Source organism: Bos mutus, chromosome 20, assembly GCF_027580195.1.
Source record: "Bos mutus isolate GX-2022 chromosome 20, NWIPB_WYAK_1.1, whole genome shotgun sequence".
NCBI lineage: Eukaryota > Metazoa > Chordata > Mammalia > Artiodactyla > Bovidae > Bos > Bos mutus.
In genome coordinates, this window is record NC_091636.1 from 23,115,462 (window position 1) to 23,134,207 (window position 18,746).

Sequence of the window (18,746 nt, forward strand, 5' to 3'; positions counted from 1 at the left end):
GCATTTAATATTCCCCCATGTCCTCCTGGGGCTTGATAGCTTATTTCTTTTGGGGGACTTCCCTGGTGGCTCCGATGGTAAAGAACCTGCCTGCAATGCAAGAGACCCAGGTTTGTTCCCTGGTTGGGAAGATCCCTCGGAGAAGGAAATGGCTACCAACTCCAGTATTGTTACCTAGAAAATTCCACAGACAGAGGAGTCTGGTGGGCTACAGCCCATGGGACCACTTTAGCACTAAATAATATTCCATTGTCTAAAGGTACCAGTTTATCTGTTCACCTGCTGAAGGACATGGTTGTTGCTTCCAACTTGGAAATTATGAATAAAGCTGTTAAAAACATCTATTTGCAAGTCTTGATGTGGACCTAAGTTTTCAGCTTCTTTGGCTAAATACCAAGGAGCATGACTGCTAAATTGTATGTAGTAAGAGTATTTTTAGTTTTTTGAGAAGCCACCAAACCATCTTCCAGAGTGGCTGTACCGTTTTGTATACCTGCCAGCAGTGACTGAGAGTGCCTGTTGTCCACATCCTTGCCAGAAATTGTGTTATCTGTGCTCTGGATTTTGGCCGTTCTAATAGGTGGGCAGTGATATCTCATTAATATTTTAATTTGCATTTCCCTGATGACATATGATGTGTAGCATCTTTTTACATGTTTATTTGCTGTCTGCATATCTTCTTTGGTGAGATGACTGTTAAGGTCTTTGGCCCATTTTTTTTAATTGAGTTTTTTGTTTTCTTGCTATTTAGTTTTAAGACTTTTTTGGGTATTTTTGGATAACAGTCCTTTATCGGATATGCCTTTTGCAAATATTTTCTCCCAGCCTGTGTGAGTCAACTGTTCATTCACTTGACAGTGTCTTTTGTGGAGCAGAAAAGAATGTGTCACAGTTTTAACTCTTATACTTAGCAGAATGCTTAAAATATTACTAACAAATATTTGCTTAATAATTATAAATTATAATTTAACTGAATTATAACTAGCTTTTAAATATAAAATTGCCCATATTTAAGCATAAGTGAAATGAAGTGAAAGTTGTTCAGTCGTGTCCAACTTTTTGTGACCCCATGGGCTGTAGCCCACCAGGTTCCTCTGTCCATGGAATTCTCCAGGCAAGAATACTGGAGTGCATTGCCATTTCCTTCTCCAGTTTAAGCATAAAGCAGACATCAAAGTTATACCACCCTGTTGGTACTGCTTGTAGTTCAAAATTGTGCTTTGTTTGTGGTTGTCCTTATTTTATTATTTATGGTACAATACAGTGAAACTCACGGTAATACACCCTATAATAAGTGAATTATGTTCATATGTATTTGGTAATTGACTCTTGCGCTCAGCCAAGTCAAGAAGACTATAACTTTTAACACTTATTATTTCTATGGTAGTGTCACACAAAGATGCTGCTGTTTTCCACTGGTACTGCCACCACATTTAAATGTACCATCTGAATAGACTTTAGACTCTTTCTAGGATATTCAGGGATTTGTCCTTTTCCATCATATTGAATGATATGAAATATTGATTCATTCAATACATTATAATATATAGTAGTAAGAAGCCTCTGCTCCCTAATAGGTAGAGTTGACAAAGGAGGAGAGAAAGGTAGTTTTTATCACCTTTTACTCTGAGCTCTGCATCTTGGTCTGCCTTCAGATTTTTCTTAGTGCTTCTTCTAAATAATTCAGAGAAAGTTAGTATTGAATAGTTATCTGTTGCAAAATCCTGCAGTACCAAGTTCAAATACCACTAGAATGAAGCAATGTCGTTCTGTAGAAAGAACAGCATCCTTGGGTAAGGTTTGTACAGTTTATAGCAGATAAACTGTAAGAGATAAGGGTTAACTTATTTAAATAAATTCAGGTGCTTTTAGAATAGAAAAGGATTTAAGGTCATTTCATCTAGTGGTTGACTGTGCATTAAAATTATCCAAGGCGCCTATAGAAAGTACAGACTGCTAGGTCACATCCACAGCAATTCTGTTTCAGTAATATCTGGGCAAGGTCCTAGAAATTGTCTTTTTAACAAATCCCCTCAGCAACTCTGATGCATAGCCAGGCTCCAGACGGGTATTTTGGAATCACTGATCTAGTACAGTGCCCAGCAGACAGGAATTAGATTTAATTAATTTCTGTATTTCTAGCTAGACCAGCAAAGTGCCAGGCACATAGCTATTGCAGGATAAGTGTTTGCCAGAGATGAGGCAGAAAGCAAGTACAAAGAGAAGTTCAACAGCTTATGAAAGGTGCCACCGTTAGGAAGCATTAGAACCCAGTTCTTATTTGGCCCAGCAGATGGAGGGACAAGGGCTTTTGGATCCACTCTTCTCCAAAGGTCTTTCAGATCAAGTGTAGAATCTTCCAACATTTCATAAGACTACGTTATGGACACATGTATTTATGTTCAACAGAACATTGTAGGTACATCTCCCATCTCATTTTGTACATTTAATAAAGTAATTCCTCTGATCATAATTTTGTTAGGTATTATAAATAATTTTTGAAACCTTTCCTTCTTTGGTTTCCATTTGGGTTTGTTATATGTTAGAAGTGCATCATGTATTAAGTTCTTGAAGCTAGAAGAAAAAATCACAGTTATCATTATTACTTTTATCTCCGTCATCTACCCTCTAAGACAAATCTGATTTGTGACCAGCTCTCAAAATTGCACTTCTGGATGACTCTTACAAGAATGTATTTTTGATCTGGTTTACTGAATGCAATTACACTTCCAAGTAAGTTTTCATTTTAAGAGAGGCCAGTGCAGTGATATCCTCTGGTTTTTGCATCAGCATTTTAGAGCAAGGGTACAAGCTCTCCAGAGGAAGGAGGAGGTGGAGGGAGAGGAGGAAAAGAAAGGAAAAGAATAAGAATTTGGGGGTTGCAAACTCTTCTCCTTGGTTTATATTATCTCCCACAAGAAATAATTTACCCACCACACTGGTCTTACTTTTAAAGGCATTTAGGAAGTTGTGAGTCCAACAGTTAATTGTTAACACAATCCTGCTTATTTCATAGGATTTTTAACTTCTCAGAAAATACCGTGATTTATAGTTATCACTGCTTAGGATAAGCCCTACAAGAAGACAATTGTTATGTAAGTAAATGTGTTGTAAGTCATTGGATAACTTCTTCCATTCTCTTCATCACTATGAATGATACTGATGAGCCATTTTAACCAAGTAGTAGTGCCATGACCACCTTTTACTAAGGGGCTGTTCACAGGCAGTGGGCAAAGTGGGCTTTGATAAAATACATGTGCACTGCTGCAGAAAACACTGAGAATATCCAGTCTGAAATGATTTAACTAGTAAATGAAAGTTAAAACATTCACTGGCCATAACAACCTCCAACATACACAATGAGTACATAGACTACTGAAAATACTTTTTCTCTATCGTGTGTGCTTGAATTACTGGCCCTTGGGTGTAGACTGGGGAAGGGAGTTAAAGAGAGTTGCAGGTTTATTACTTAACCTTCCTTATTTGGCCTTATTTCTTTTGTTGTTAAATGTAAACTTCCAGAATGTTTTCCCTGTCCATTGCTTGCTGCTGCTGCTAAGTCGCTTCAGTCGTATCCGACTCTGTGCGACCCCATACACGGAAGCCCACCAGGCTCTCCATCCCTGGGATTCTCCAGGCAAGAACACTGGAGTGGGTTGCCATTTCCATCTCCAGTGCATGAAAGTGAAAAGTGAAAGTGAAGTCGCTCAGTCGTGTCCGACTCCTAGCGACCCCATGAACTGTGTCCACTGCTTAGATAAGAATAAATCCAAGAGAGTAGTTAGAAAAAATAGAGAAAATTTGATGTAACTGGTTAGAGAAGAAGCTCAAAGCCTTTGAAAGGATGGAAGCTGAGAAGATAGTACAGGAATAATTGTGGGATGAAAGTAAGAGGGCACCATTGACGGAAAGACTCGTGTACTTCTCAGCCAGTAGTAACTAGCTCTACACTGGCCTCCCTGGGAAGAACTTGTCCATCAAATAGTTCAATTCAGATTATGCCTTGCTTTCCTTGGCTCATGTTCTAGAGACTCTTTTTTAAAGTGAATATCATCATATTTGTTTTTTGATTGGTATTTGTGTACTTCAAATGAATATTTTTCTTTTCTCTTTAACTCATGAACAAGTTTCTGAAGTGTTGAGAATTTATTTCTACATTTTTTTTGACTTCTTCATATCAGCAGCATTAGATTCTACACAGTCAGTCCATCACATATGGAATGAAATAAAACTATAAAGTAAAAGCTTCTAGTGATTTTTCCTTTTCATGATCACTCCTGAGCCATGATTGCACTCTAGTTACTCTGTTGCTGCACCCATAACACATTTTCCCCCTTTTATGGTGTACCTGTTTATTACCATCTTTTAGACTGCAGTCTTCTTGAGGGCAAGGACTATATCTCAGTCATCACTGTTTCTTTCATTTCTGGTGTTTTATCTGACATAGGAGCTGCTCAGTAGGTGTATGTTCCATGTGTAGGCATATCAAAGTTGCATCAAATTCAGAGAAATTTTGTTTGCTTGGGTTAAAAGCAAAGTTGACTACACTTTTGTCTTCACTGTCTTAAAAGAGATCTGAATTTATTATCAGAATACTGCAACAATAATTTTTTGGGTTCTTGCCATTTTACTCAAATTAATGTTTTAAAATGCTATTTTCGTTTGCTTTGCTCTAGAACTGAACAATGCCACAAAAACATTCTTTACTAAAGAGTATTTGAAAAGAAAACAAAGCTTTCAGAAATCCAGCTCTGCAAAGTGGCCCCTACCAAACTGCAGAAAAGCATTCCACCTTTTTGGAGGTAAGGAAACTAATGTAAAAAACGAAAGAGAGAAGGAAAGAAAAAAGTCTGGTAACATTGTCTAGCATTGTTTTTTAAACCCATTTTCTTTCTGCCTTAGATATGTTAGTAGAAAAATATTTCTGCACTGGTCAATTTTAAGCAAGGATTTGCTAGTGTCTTCTTACTGAAAGCTACAGGTGTATGTATGAAAACCTTGGAGACTATACCTTAAGAGCAAAATCTGACAGAAACTCATGATCAAATTTATCTTGCCTTGCCATCAATAATGTTTAATATGTGGATAATGAACTTCATTTCAAAAGTAACAGATTTAACAGAAGCACTAGTATTCTTTATAAGTATTTTTAATAACTCATCATAATTTAAGTTTGTTTTATAGATTATAATCTCATTTTTATTTTTATTATTTTTTAATTGAAGTATAGCTGATTTAGAACATCATGTTAGTTTCAGGTGTACAGCAACAGCAATTCAATACACACACACACACACACACACACACATATATGTATTATTTTTCAGATTCTTGTCCCTGATAGTTTATTATAAGACATTGAATCTAGTTCCCTGTACTATACAGTAGGCCCTTGTTGGTTATCTATTTTATGTATAGCAGTGTGTATATGTTAATCCCAAACTCTTAATTTATCCCTTCCCCCACCTTTCCCCTTTGGGGAACCGTAAGCTTGGTTTCTATATTGTGGGTCTGTTTCTGTTTCATAAATAAGTTCATTTGTTACCTTTTTGAGATCCCATGAATCAGTGGAATATGATATATTTGACATATGATATTTGTCTTTGGCTTACTTCACTTATTATGATAATCTCTAGGTCCATCCATGTTGCCACAGATGGCATTATGTCATTGTTTTTTATGGTTGAGTAATATTACACACATATACACACACACATATATACACACACACATGCACATATAATATACATATATGCATACATACATCACATCTTTATTCATTAATCTGTCAATGGACATTAGGTTGTTTCCATGTCTTGGCTATTGTAAATATGCTATGAACATAGGGGTGTGTGTGTATATCTTTTTTAATTAGAATTTGCTCTGGATATATGCCCAAGAATGGGATTACAGGATCATATGGTAACTCTATGTTTACTTTTTTAAGGAACATACATGTCGTTCTGTATAGTGGCTATACCAATTTACATTCCCAACAACATTGTAGGAGGGTTCTATTTTTTCCTGCACCCTCTCCTGCATTTATTATTTGTAGACGTTTTGATGTGAGATGATGCTTCACTATAGTTTTGATTGGCATTTCTCTAGCAGTTAGCCATGTTGAACATTTTTTTATGTGCCTATTTGCCATCTTTATGTTTTTTGTAGAAATACCTATTTAGGTCTTCTGCATATTTTGTGCTATTTTTTTTTCTAATACTGAGCTGTTTGTATATTTTGGAAGTTAATCCCTTGTCAGATTTGTCATTTGTAAATATTTTCTCCCATTCTGTAGGTTGCCTTTTTGTTTTGTTTATGGTCTTTTTGCTGTGCAAAACTTTTGTGCTTAATTTAGTCCTGTTTTTAAATTTTTGCTCTTATTTCCATTGCTCTAGGAGATAGGTCCAAAAAAAAAAAAAACTACTGCTGTGATTTAAGTTGAAGAGTGTTCTGCTTATGTTTTCTCTAGGACTTTTATAGTATTTGGTCTTATGCTTAGGTCTTTAATGCATGTTGAGTTTATTTTTGTATATGATATTAGCAGATGTTCTAATTTCATTCTTTTACATGTAGCTATCCAGTTTTCCCAGCACCACTTAATCAAGAGAATGTCTTTTCTCCATTGTATATTCTTGCCCCCTTTGGTGGATGGGTTTATTTCTGGACTTTCTATGCCCTTTTATCGATCTATATTTCTATTTTTGTGCAAGTACCTTACTGTTTTGACTACTGTAGCTTTGTAGTGTATGCTAAATTCAGGGAGTCTGATTCTTTCATTCTATTTTTCTTTCTCAGGATTGCTTTGCATCTTAATGTATTGTTGGAATCAGTTTGCTGGCATTTTGCTGAGGATTTTTGCATCTATGTTCTTCAGTGATATTGGCCTGTAATTTTCTTTTTTTGTGGTATCTTTGTCTGGTTTTGGTATCAGGGGGATGGTAGCCTCATAGAATGAGTTTGAAAGTGTTTCACTTTCATAATATTTTATTTTAATATTTTACAGCTGTCTTGCAAGTTTAGGACAAGGAGAAAGTATCAGTACTTTAATGTAGAGTGTCTCATCCATGTATAACGGACAAGGAATATCAGTTTCTGGGTTCACATCTAACTAAATGCATGACCTCAGGGATGTCATAGAAACACCTACTTTTGTTTCTGTTTCTGACCTGTAAGATGGTAATAGTTATATAACCTAATTAATGTAGTTGTAAGGATCAAATGAGCTGATGTGAAAGTGCATTCTAAATTGTAACTGTACTATAGATAAAAGGAATTATCAAATTAGGGCAAGGCAATCTCTAGTACCTTTTTCACCTTTGAGAATTTGTTATGTGTAATGATCATACAATGTAAACATAAAATATAGTTTTGTCTTTGATAAAACCATGGTCTGTCAGAGCATGGACAACTGTATAGTTTTAGTACAGATGAGGGGTCTGGTTGGAGCAGCTCAGATGTGGGGAGCTCTCATCTTCAGGGAACAAGAGGGCCTTCCATATAAGAAGACTGATAATATCAATACAGCAATGATGTCAAGCAAAAGGAGGTAAAAACAGAGCCTATATGGTTGAGGCAGAAGATAAATTGAATTACAAAATCCTCATAGTTTGAAGAAAGTAGTTTATGGACAGATATAACTGTATATAATAGTTTGAATAAAGAAACTTAGTTTAAAGACATTTTATCAGCACTATAAAACATACTATTTTCTGTACTATTTACTATAGAATATTAATAAATAGTACTCCTATTTATAAGAACTATAAAATAGTACACTCATTATAACGCTGTTTTGTAAAGTCATAAACAACTGAAGAAACCCACCATCCATTGTTGTTCAGTCACTAAGTTGTGTCCAACTTTTTGCGACCTCATGGACTGCAGCACGGCAGGCTTCCCTGTTCTTCACTGTCTCCCAGCGTTTGCTCAATCTCACGTCCATTGAGTCAGTGATGCCATCCAGCCATCTCATCCTCTGTTTCTCCTTTCTCCTCTTGCCCTCAATCTTTCCCAACATCAGAGTCTTTTCCATTGAGTTGGCTCTTTGAATCAGGTGGCCGAAGTACTGGAGCTTCAGCATCAATCCTTCCAGTGAATATTCAGGGTTGATTTCCTTTAGGATTGACTGGTTTGATCTCCTGGCTGTCCAAGGGACTCTCAAGAGTCTTTTCTAGCACCATAGTTCCAAAGCATCAGTTCTTCAGTGCTCAGCCTTCTCTATGGTCCAACTCTCATATCCATACATGACTACTGAAAAAAACATAGCTTTGACTGTATGGACCCTTATTGGCAAAGTGATGTCTCTGCTTTTTTAATACACTAGCTCTAGATTTGTCAGAGCTTTACTTCCAAGGAGCTAGCAGCTTTTCATTTCATGGCTGCAGTCACTGGCTACAGTGATTTTGGAGCCCAGGAAAATAAAGTCTGTCACTATTTCCATTGTTTTCCCCATCTATTTGCCATGAAGTGATGGGACCAGATGCTATGATCTTCTGTTTTTGAATAATAAGTTTTAACCCAGCTTTTTCACTCTCCTTTCAACCGCATCAAGAGACTCTCTAGTTACTCTTCACTTTCTGCCATTAAAGTGGTATCATATATATATGTGAGGCTATTGATACTTCTCCTGGCAGTCTTGATTCCAGTTTATGATTCATCCAGCCTGGTATTTCACATGATGTAGTCTTCATAAAGTTAAATAAGCAGGGTGACAATATACAGCCTTGACATGCTCCTTCCCTAATTTTCCATGTCTGATTCTAACTGTTGCTTCTTGACCTGCATACAGGTTTCTCAGGAGACAGGTGAGGTGGTCTGGTATATCATCTCTTAAAGAATTTGTAATATATAGCTCAGTTGGTAAATAATCTGCCTGCAATGCAGGAGACCCCAGTTCAATTCCTGGGTCAGGAAGATGCCCTGGAGAAGGGACAGGCTACCTACTCCAGTATTCTTGGGCTTCCCTTGTGGCTCAGCTGGTAAAGAATCCACCTGCAATGCAGGAGCCCTGGGTTTGATCCCTGGGTTAGGAAGATCCCCTGGAGAAGGGAAAGCCTACCCACTCCAGCATTCTGACCTGGAGAATTCCATGGACTGTATAGTCCATAAGGTCACAAAAAGACAGATATTACTGAGCAGCTTTCATTCACTAAAATGTATTACATTTAGACCAAAATATGATATAAAATTAAATATAATAAAGTGTTATTCACAGGATTTCATGTGAAAGAAGAGAAAATTTAATGTACAGATTATGTGCTTTAAAAGATTCCTTTGAATCCTACCTTCTACCCTATATGCAGATTTTTTAAAAAAATGAATCATCATTCTGATAACCCCTTAATTTCCTTTTGTCTTTTTATATTCTGGGGTGCTAAAGCTATAAATTAAATATTTGTTTCTTTGTGATTTCATGTTATTTCTCCTCATAGAACTTCCACAGAACTCAAGTTTCTATAATTTTTTATGGAGGAGGTTCAAAGTAACTTTATTACTCAACCTAACTTGGAGAATTTTAAGCATTACTTTACTAGCATGTGAGATGGTGCAATTGTGCAGTAGTTTGAGCATTCTTTGGCATTGCCTTTCTTTGGGATTGGAATGAAAACTGACCTTTTCCAGTCCTGTGGCCACTGCTGAGTTTTCCAAATTTGCTGGCATATTGAGTGCAGCACTTTCACAGCATCATCTTTCAGGATTTGAAATAGCTCAACTGGTATTCCATCACCTCCACCAGCTTTGTTCATAGTGATGCTTCCTACAGCCCACTTGACTTCACATTCCAGGATGTTTGGCTCTAGGTGAGTGATCACACCATTGTGATTATCTGGGTCAAGAAGATCTTTTTTGTACAGTTCTTCTGTGTATTCTTGACACCTCTTCTTAATATCTTCTGCTTCTGTTAGGTCCATACCATTTCTGTCCTTTATTGTGCCCATCTTTGCTCCTCAGACTACCACTTTGTCTTCTTGCATGTCTTTTTCTTTGGGATGGTTGAAGTCACTGTCTGATGTACAATATTATGAACCTCCATTCATAGTTCTTCAGGCACTCTGTCTACCAGATTTAATCCACTGAATTATTCTTCACTTCCAGTGTATAATCATAAGGGACTTGATTTAGGTCCTACCTGACTGGCCTAGTGGTTTTCCCTACGTTCTTCAATTTAAGTCTGAATTTGACAGTAAAGATGCTCATGATCTGAGCCACAGTCAGTGCCAGGTCTTGTTTTTGCTGACTTTAGAGTTTCTCCATCTTTGGCTACAAAGAACATAATCAATCTAATTTTGGTGTTGACCATCTGGTGATGGCCATGTGTAGAGTCATCTCTTGTGTTGTTGGAAAAGTGTATTGCTATGACTAGTATATTCTCTTGATAAAACTCTGTTAGCCTTTCCCCTGCTTCATTTCATACTCCAAGACCAAACTTACCTGTTATTCAGCATATTTCTTGACTTCCTACTTTTGCATTCCAATCCCCTGTGAAGAAAAGGACATCTTTGTGTGTAGTGTGTGTTATTTCTGGAAGATGTAATCTTCATAGAACCAGTCAATTTTGGCATCAGTGATTGAGGCATAGATTTGGACTATGTGAATATGGTACCATTTATTCTCTGTTGATGAGGAAATGAGTTATACAGTTTCTGTTATTATAACACCATTGTTATAAATATTTTCATGTCTCTTGGAGCATGAGAGTTCCTCTAGAAAAGTGCCAGTAAAAAACAGCTGGGTCATAAGAAAAACATATTTTTAATTTGATTGCCTAAACCAAACCATTTTCCTAAATGACTGCTGATCTGTCACCAACTTTGTTTACCACATTTAGTGTTTTCAGTGGGTATAAAATGATATCTCCTTGGGGATTTAATTTCAATCTATCTTATTACTAACAGGGATTGAAAATAGCTTTGTATATGTATCAGTTATTGAATTTCTTCATTTGTGAAATTCCTTTTCAGATTTTGTCCATTTTCCTATCAATTGTATTTTTCTTGTTGATTTTTGAGAGTTTTAAAATATTCTGCTGTTTCCTTTTCTTGTTAATTATATGAATGGCAGCTGTCTTCTCTCACTTGTTTTTCTTTTCACTTTATCATGTCTTTAATGAATTGTAGTTTTTCGTTTTTTAGCATCTTTCTGGTATGTATCATCTGATTTGAGAAATTCTCTATCCTCAGTGTCATAAAGATATTTTCCTTCGTATTTTTCAAATATTTTGAAGGTCTTTGGAAGTAATTTGTGTTGTTGATACTTTCTGGATTTTGTGGTGGTGAGGGGAATGGGTGTTATGTTATAGGGTAGGGATCCAATTACTTTGGGATTTTTTTCCTATTTTTTCCAACCACGATTTAATAATTCATTATTTCCCCACTGATCCACAGTGCTAATCTGTCATGGTTTAAATTTCCATTTCTGTGAGTCTTTTTCTGAAGTCTTTATTTGGTTCCTTTGGTCTGTATGTCAAGTTCTACTTCCATACTATAGTATCTCAGTTACTGAAGCCTTATAAGAAGTCTTGATATCTTTCTTCAGACTTGTTTTGCTGCATGAGTCTCTTGACCATTTTTTGTTTGTTTGTTTGTTTATCTCTTTGAATCTTAGAATCATCTTGTAAAGTTCCACAAAAACTTTACAAAGGTGGGACGAATTTAGAGAGTGCATTTAAATATATACATTACCTTGTATAAAACAGATAGCTAATGGGAAGTTTCTGTATAGCACAGGGAGCTCAGCCTGGTGCTCTGTGACAACCTAGAGGGGTGGGATGGAGTGGGAGGTGGGAGGGAGGTTCTAGAGGGAGAGGACATATGTATATATATGGTTGATTCATGCTGATATATGGCAGAAACCAACACAACATTGTAAAGCAATTATTTTTCAATTAAAAAGAAAAAAGAAAACCATTTTGAATTAAGGGAAGAAGTTCCTATTCAATGCATGAGTCCGTGTGGGGAGAATTGACACCTTAATAACCTTCCCTATCCACTAAATGGTTTTTCTTTTATCTAGATCTTCTAACTCTTTCATGTCTTATAATAAAATTTGATAATTTCCTTCACTGATGTTTTATACACATTTTAGTTAGATTTATTCACATATATTTGCTGTTGTTACCCTCTTTTCTCCTCCTCTGAACCTTGGGTGAGGCTAGTTACTCCAGTTCTACTTCTTAATTAACTGCTACTGTCATCACCAGTCCACACACTCATTTGTTTCCTTTTATCCTCATGTCCTACTTTCTATTATGTTGAATTTATTTAATCTGTATCTTTTCATTTTATTTTTAAATCATATTTTTTGTTTTCTCTGCATATATTTTAATTTATGGGAATGGTGTCGTTATATTATTGCACTGTTTCTTATCTTTTTCGTCTAGCACTAGACTTTTAGATAAATCTTGGTGCCTATGTGTACTTCTAAATCCTGTTCTCTGAAGGTATGCATGTACCGCATTTTATCCAGCTGTTCACTGACTGGAGCACAGAATGCCTCCAGCTCCCTGCCACTACATGTAATACTAGTGAATATCGTAATGTGGGCCTTGTGAGGATTTATTTGGCATATAGACTCAGGAGCAGAATGTCTGGGTCATATATTTGACTAAATAATGCCAACAGTTCCCCCAAATGCCAGTGTAGATACCTGTAACAATGCATGAGGGTTGGGGGAATTGGAACTATGGAAAATGACAAAGAATGGAAGTTAGGAACTCTCATTATTAATTTAATTTGCTTTTATCTGATCTCTAGTAGTTTAAGATCCTTCAAATACTTATCAGTCTTTCAGATTCCTTTTCTGTAACCGCTCTCCTCATTTTCCTAAGGCGGTTTCTGCCTTTTATCAGTTTTACAGAATTTCTTGTGTATTCAGGATACTAAATCTCTGTCTGCTTTAGATATTATAAATGTTTTATCCCATTTTATAATCTGTATATTAAATTTATCCATGATGTCCTTCACTGAAAGAAATTCAACTTTGACATAATTAAATCCACCTTAATTTTGTGTTCTCATTGTATTTTAAAGTTTTATTTAAGAAGTTCTTCCCCATTCCCAGGTTACAAAAGTTTTTGCTTAGGTAAAACTATAAAGTTAATATTAAAAATTACTTCTCACTTAGGTCTTTATCTAGAATCTACCTCTTATTGTGTGTTACAGAGGATTCATGTCTCCCTTCAAACAAAATAGCCTACTTTTCTGAATATTAAATAATGATTCTGGGTTTTTTAAGTTATTCCTTAACTGCATTGTATAGAAATGGCCTTGTGGGATTTTGATCCCATATTCAGCAGCCTTACTAAATTACCTTCAGTTTCATTATTTATAGTGTTTGAGGGGCTTTGAATGAAGACCATCATATCTGCCTTACCTGTAAATAAAGACAGTTTTATATGTTTCAAACTAATATGTATGCTTTTTCCTTCTCTTTTTTTTCTTGCCATACTTTCTGAACAAGGACTTCTGTTTGATTTTGAATAGAAAAGTGATAGCAGCATCTCTGATATTAAAAGAAATATTTTAATATTCCTGATGCTGATATCCATATTATATCATAGTACTCAACATACCATGCCATCTGTGCCATGTTAATTGTTTTCTCAAAACAGTTTCTTTTCAGCTAAATGTTCAGAGGTTGGTAGAAGGAAGTCAGGTGGGAAAAGAGGATATTATGGAAAAGAATGGACATTCATGTAGACACCTTGGGCTTCATACAATTACTATTCTTTCCACAAAAACAAAACAGAAGTTGCTTGGTGGTGCCACTCTGCCTGCTGGGGGTACACGCAGCTTTGGGTTGGCTCCATGCAAAACAAACATTGAAGCCAAAATCCATTTCAGATTTATTTCAGTTAGTAAAAAGAGATGCTAGTTCATACTTTTCATACAAGCAAAGTGGCATAAAGCGGGAAATTCTGCTTTTGTCTGAAGTTCTTTTATTTAACATCTATATTTATGAGTAAGATTGCCCCATGTTTCCGTTTTCAAAATATCTTTGTTCTCAGTTTATTTTTAAGTCAATTTATATGATATATCTCTTCCAGGGATTAATTTTTTCTGTTTTAATATTTGTTGACAGAAAGCTGTTTATATTGTTTAATCTCTCCTGTGTCTATAGCTCTCTTCTCTGTATATTATCAATATTGTTTACTTATGCCCTGCTTTTTTCCTGATCTTGCCAGATATTTGTAAATTTTATTATTATTTTTTAAATAATGAATTTGTGAAATTGACTCTATTGTATCTTTATTTTAGTTTCATTAATTTCTGCTTTGTTAAATCCTTACTGCTATTCTTTTTTATTTATTCTGTCCTTTTTATACCATAGGAAGGTGCCTTTCTAGTACCTTAATTTTTATCCTTTTAATTTTTAAAAAATTATTATTTAAGGTCATCAGTTTCCCTCTCAGTAATCTCAGTAATACATTACTTGCAGTATTTTTATTAGTCTTCATTTCTGATTATTTTTCATAGGAATAAAGCACACTTAATTTGATACTGATTGAATTATCTTGATTTAAAGTAATAAAATTGTACAAAAATTAGGATAGTTGAAAATTGAATATGGATATAATATCTGTATTATATACAGATACATAATAGTATCCATATTATACCACAGTATTCAACATCATGCCATCTGTGCCACATTAATTGTTTTCTCAAAACAGTTTCTTTTCAGCTTAATTTTCAAAGGTTGGCAGAAGGAGGTAAGGTGGGAAAAGAAGATATTATGGAAAAGAATAGACATTCATGTAGACTCCTTTAGCTCCATACAATTAATATTCTCTCCACAAAACCAGAGCAAAAACATTTTAACATAGTTTTAGATTTCCTAATCAATGAAGTTCATGTAAACTTTTTAAAATTCGTTCATCCGTAAAGCTCACTCACACTTACTTATCCCTTTCTCCTTGTCAAGTAGTGTCTTAAAAATATTAATGAATAAGCAGACATGTTTTAAATTTATTTCTTACAAATACATGTTATATGCTTATACATAAAATGAGTTATGTGAAAAGAAATGGAAACATTCTAGATATATGAGAGCTAGCACTTTACATCTCTTATCAGGTGCCAAAACATGTTAACCCTCGCTCTTAGTTTTTTCCTCTGAAGTATCTATTATTTCCAAGCATGGCATCCTCAGTTTATCAGTATCTAATTGACTTGATTTTCAGGCTTGCCATGTTTTAGTTGGTTTCCTAAGAAACCAATTTTGTATATATTAACAAGCTAAGAGGTTTTACTAACATGTTTTGCCAAAATAAAGTTCCATGTTATTGAATTTTTTTCTAAATATACTCAAATCAAAGAAATGAAAAAAAAAAGCGCCATGATTTAAATCTGATGTCCTAATTTTTTCTGGTAATAACAAGAACATGCAGCTAAAATGAAGGTATCTGAGACATATTTATGACCAATCCATTTGTTTTATTGTAAAGCCTAGGGAATTGTTCTATTTGGTCATTAGCTCATCTGAAGGTGTTAGATTGATTCTGCAAGTTTAAACATGCTCAATATAAATGAAGGAATATCCACATGTAAAAGAATGCTTGTCTCTAATAGAGAACAAAACAATATATGATCAAATAGCAGGAGTTTGAATATCACCCAGAAATTTGCTTTCTCAGAAAGTTGGAGGTAAAATCAGAGAGATTTTACAATGTGCTGTAGCCTTGGTGCTGTCTTACTAGAAAGTTCATTAACCTTTTCACAATGTAATTTTTCAAAAGGGCCTAAGAATTTTAGTTTCTTTTTCTATTTTTTTTCTAATGGCAGAATCAGGCCCTGTTTTTGCTGTACAGTTTAATAATAAGTTTAAAATTTATTTTGGAAGCCAAATCAGCCCTACAATATAAGAAATTGCTTTAGAAATACGTAGTTACATGCAATCACACTAAAATGTAAAATCATAGATTCTGAAGAGTTAGAAAATATACATAATGTAACTTCTCTGACCAATACAAGAACAGCCTCAACAATCATGCTCAGAGATAGACATCTAGATTCTGCGTATCACATGCTTATCACTTACTACCTGAATAAGTACATTTGTTCATTTTAACAACTCATTCACATAAGTTTCTGTGTAAATGAAACCTGGCTTCTCATAATTTCCTTTTATTGGTTCAAGTCTGTTTTAATCTTCCTCCATGTGACTGTTCTTCAAACATGCAAAGACACATTTGATGTTCTAGACAGGTCTTTATTCCACACAGACACTATATACATTCCTTCAGCTGTTCCTCATGGATCCTGGTTTCTAGTTCCTCGTTGCCTGTTTCAGAGATACTAGTGGGACTAGAAACCACATCAGCTGGATACTGATACACTAAGATGCAATGCCTGGAAATGGTAGATACTTCAGAGGAAGAAACTAAGATTGACAGAATCATCAGTGCAACTAACACTTGGTAAGAGGTCTAAGAGCTAGCTCACTTTTACATAAAATATTTCCTTTCCTCTTCACATGACCTAGTGTTATTCTGGTGTTGGGTCATGAATTCATGGTCTCTGTTGAAGGCTAAATAGCTCAGTTGGGCAGTGGAATAAAAACTGAAACACTGTTTTCTTCTGGAAAAACCACAGCTTTAACTATATGGATTTTTGTTTGCAAAGTAATGTCTCTGTGTCTAGGTTTGTCATAGCTTTTCTTCCAAGGAGCAAGCGTCTTTTAATTTCATGGCTGCAGTCACTGTCCAGTGATTTTGGAGCCCAAGAAAATAAAGTCTGTCACTGTTTCCATTGTTTCCCCATCTATTTGCCATGAAGTAATGGGACTGGATGCCATGATCTTAGGTTTTTGAATGTTGAGCTAAGCCTGCTTTTTCACTCTCCTCTTTCACCTTCATCAAGAAGCTCTTTAGTTTCTCTTCACTTTCTGCCATGAAAGTAATATCATCTGCATATCTGAGGTTGTTGATATTTCTCCTAGCAGTCTTGATTCCAGCGTGTGATACATCCAGCACAGCATATAACATGATGTACTCTGCATATAAGTTAAATAAGCAGGGTGACAATATACAGCCTTGACGTACTCCTTTCCCAATTTTGAACCCTTCCCTTGCTTCACGTCCGGTTCTAACTGTGGCTTGTTGACCTGCGTACAGGCTTCTCAGAAGGAAGGTAAGGTGGTCTGGTGTTCCCATCTCTTTAAGAATTTTCCATAGTTTGTTGTGATCCACACACTCAAAGGCTTTTGGTAGTCAATGAAGCAGAAATAAATGTTTTTCTGGAATTCCCTTTGTTTTCCTGTGATCAAATGGGTATTGGCAATTTGATCTCTGGTTCCTCTGCCTTTTCTAAATCCAGCTTGTACTTCTGGAAGTTCTCAGTTCACGCACTGTTGAAGCCTAGCTTGACAGATTTTGAGCTTTACCTTGCTAGCATGTGAAATAAGTGCAATTGTATGGTAGCTTGAACATTCTTTGGCATGCCTTTCTTGGGATTAGAATGAAAACTGACCTTTTCCAGTCCTGTGGCCATTGTTGAATTTTCTAAATTTGCTGACATATTGAGGGCAGCACTTTAACAGCATCATCTTTTAGGATTTGAAATAGCACAGCTGGAATTCCATCACCTCCACTAGCTTTGTTCGTAGTAATGCTTCCTAAGCGCCACTTGACTTCACACTCCATGATGTCTGGTTTTAGGTGAGTAACCATACCATCGTAGTTATCTGGGTTATTAACAGTTATTAGCTGTTATAAAGTACAGTTATTCTGTGTATTCTTGCCACCTCTTCTTAATCTCTTCTTCTGTTAGGTCCTTACTGTTTCTCTTCTTTATTGTGCCCATCTTTGCATGAAATATTCCCTTGTTATCCCAGAATTGATTGCACAGACTTAAAATGTTGAAACAGGTAATAAGATGACTTTGGTACTTGACACTGAAATTTTTCAGCCTTTGATCAAGAGAAACCAAGAAGGAAGTTAAGGAATTCAGCACAGCCAAATTCAAATTTGACTGTTACTATCTAATAAATGGTGCTATTTAATTTCTTTATTTATTTTTTAATATAAATTTATTTATTTTAATTGGAGGCTAATTACTTTACAATATTGTATTGGTTTTGCCATCCATCAACATGAATCCACCACGGGTATACACGTGTTCCCCATCCTGAACCCCCCTCCTACCTCCCTCCCCGTACCATCCCTCTGGGTCATCCCAGCGCACCAGCCCCATGCATCCTGCATCATCCATCAAACCTGGACTGGCGATTCATTTCATATATGATATTATACATGTTTCAATGTCATTCTCCCAAATCATCCCACCTTCGCCTTCTCCCACAGAGTCCAAAAGACTGTTCTATACATCTGTGTCTCTTTTGCTGTCTCTCATACAGGGTTATCATTACCATCTTTCTAAACTCCATATATATGTGTTAGTATACTGTGTTGGTGTTTTTCTTTCTGAAAACTTTTTTACTTCACTCTGTATAATAGGCTCCAGTTTCATCCACCTCATTAGAACTGATTCAAATGTATTCTTTTTAATGGCTGAGTAATACTCCATTGTGTATATGTACCACAGCTTTCTTATCCATTCATCTGCCGCTGGACATCTAGGTTGCTTCCATGTCCTGACTATTATAAACAATGCTGCGATGAACATTGGGGTACATGTGTTCAGAAATGTGCAAATGCTTTAAGCTTTGACCACTGTATGACATTGTTAGGGCAATGGGTAATATGTGTATTCACTGTGAATTATCCTAGAAAATTGTGGTCAATCTTG

General features: G+C 35.7%; 1 protein-coding gene across 2 annotated transcripts in view; it reads left to right on the forward strand.

The window, feature by feature from the left end:
• Window positions 1-18,746, forward strand: part of RNF180 (ring finger protein 180) — a 283,154-nt gene that overhangs the window by 217,441 nt on the left and 46,967 nt on the right. For both annotated transcript variants that reach the window (XM_070357832.1, XM_070357833.1), the window contains one exon: window positions 4,677-4,802. In XM_070357832.1, the coding sequence (XP_070213933.1) occupies window positions 4,677-4,802 (126 nt within the window). The remainder of the gene's footprint in view (window positions 1-4,676; window positions 4,803-18,746) is intronic.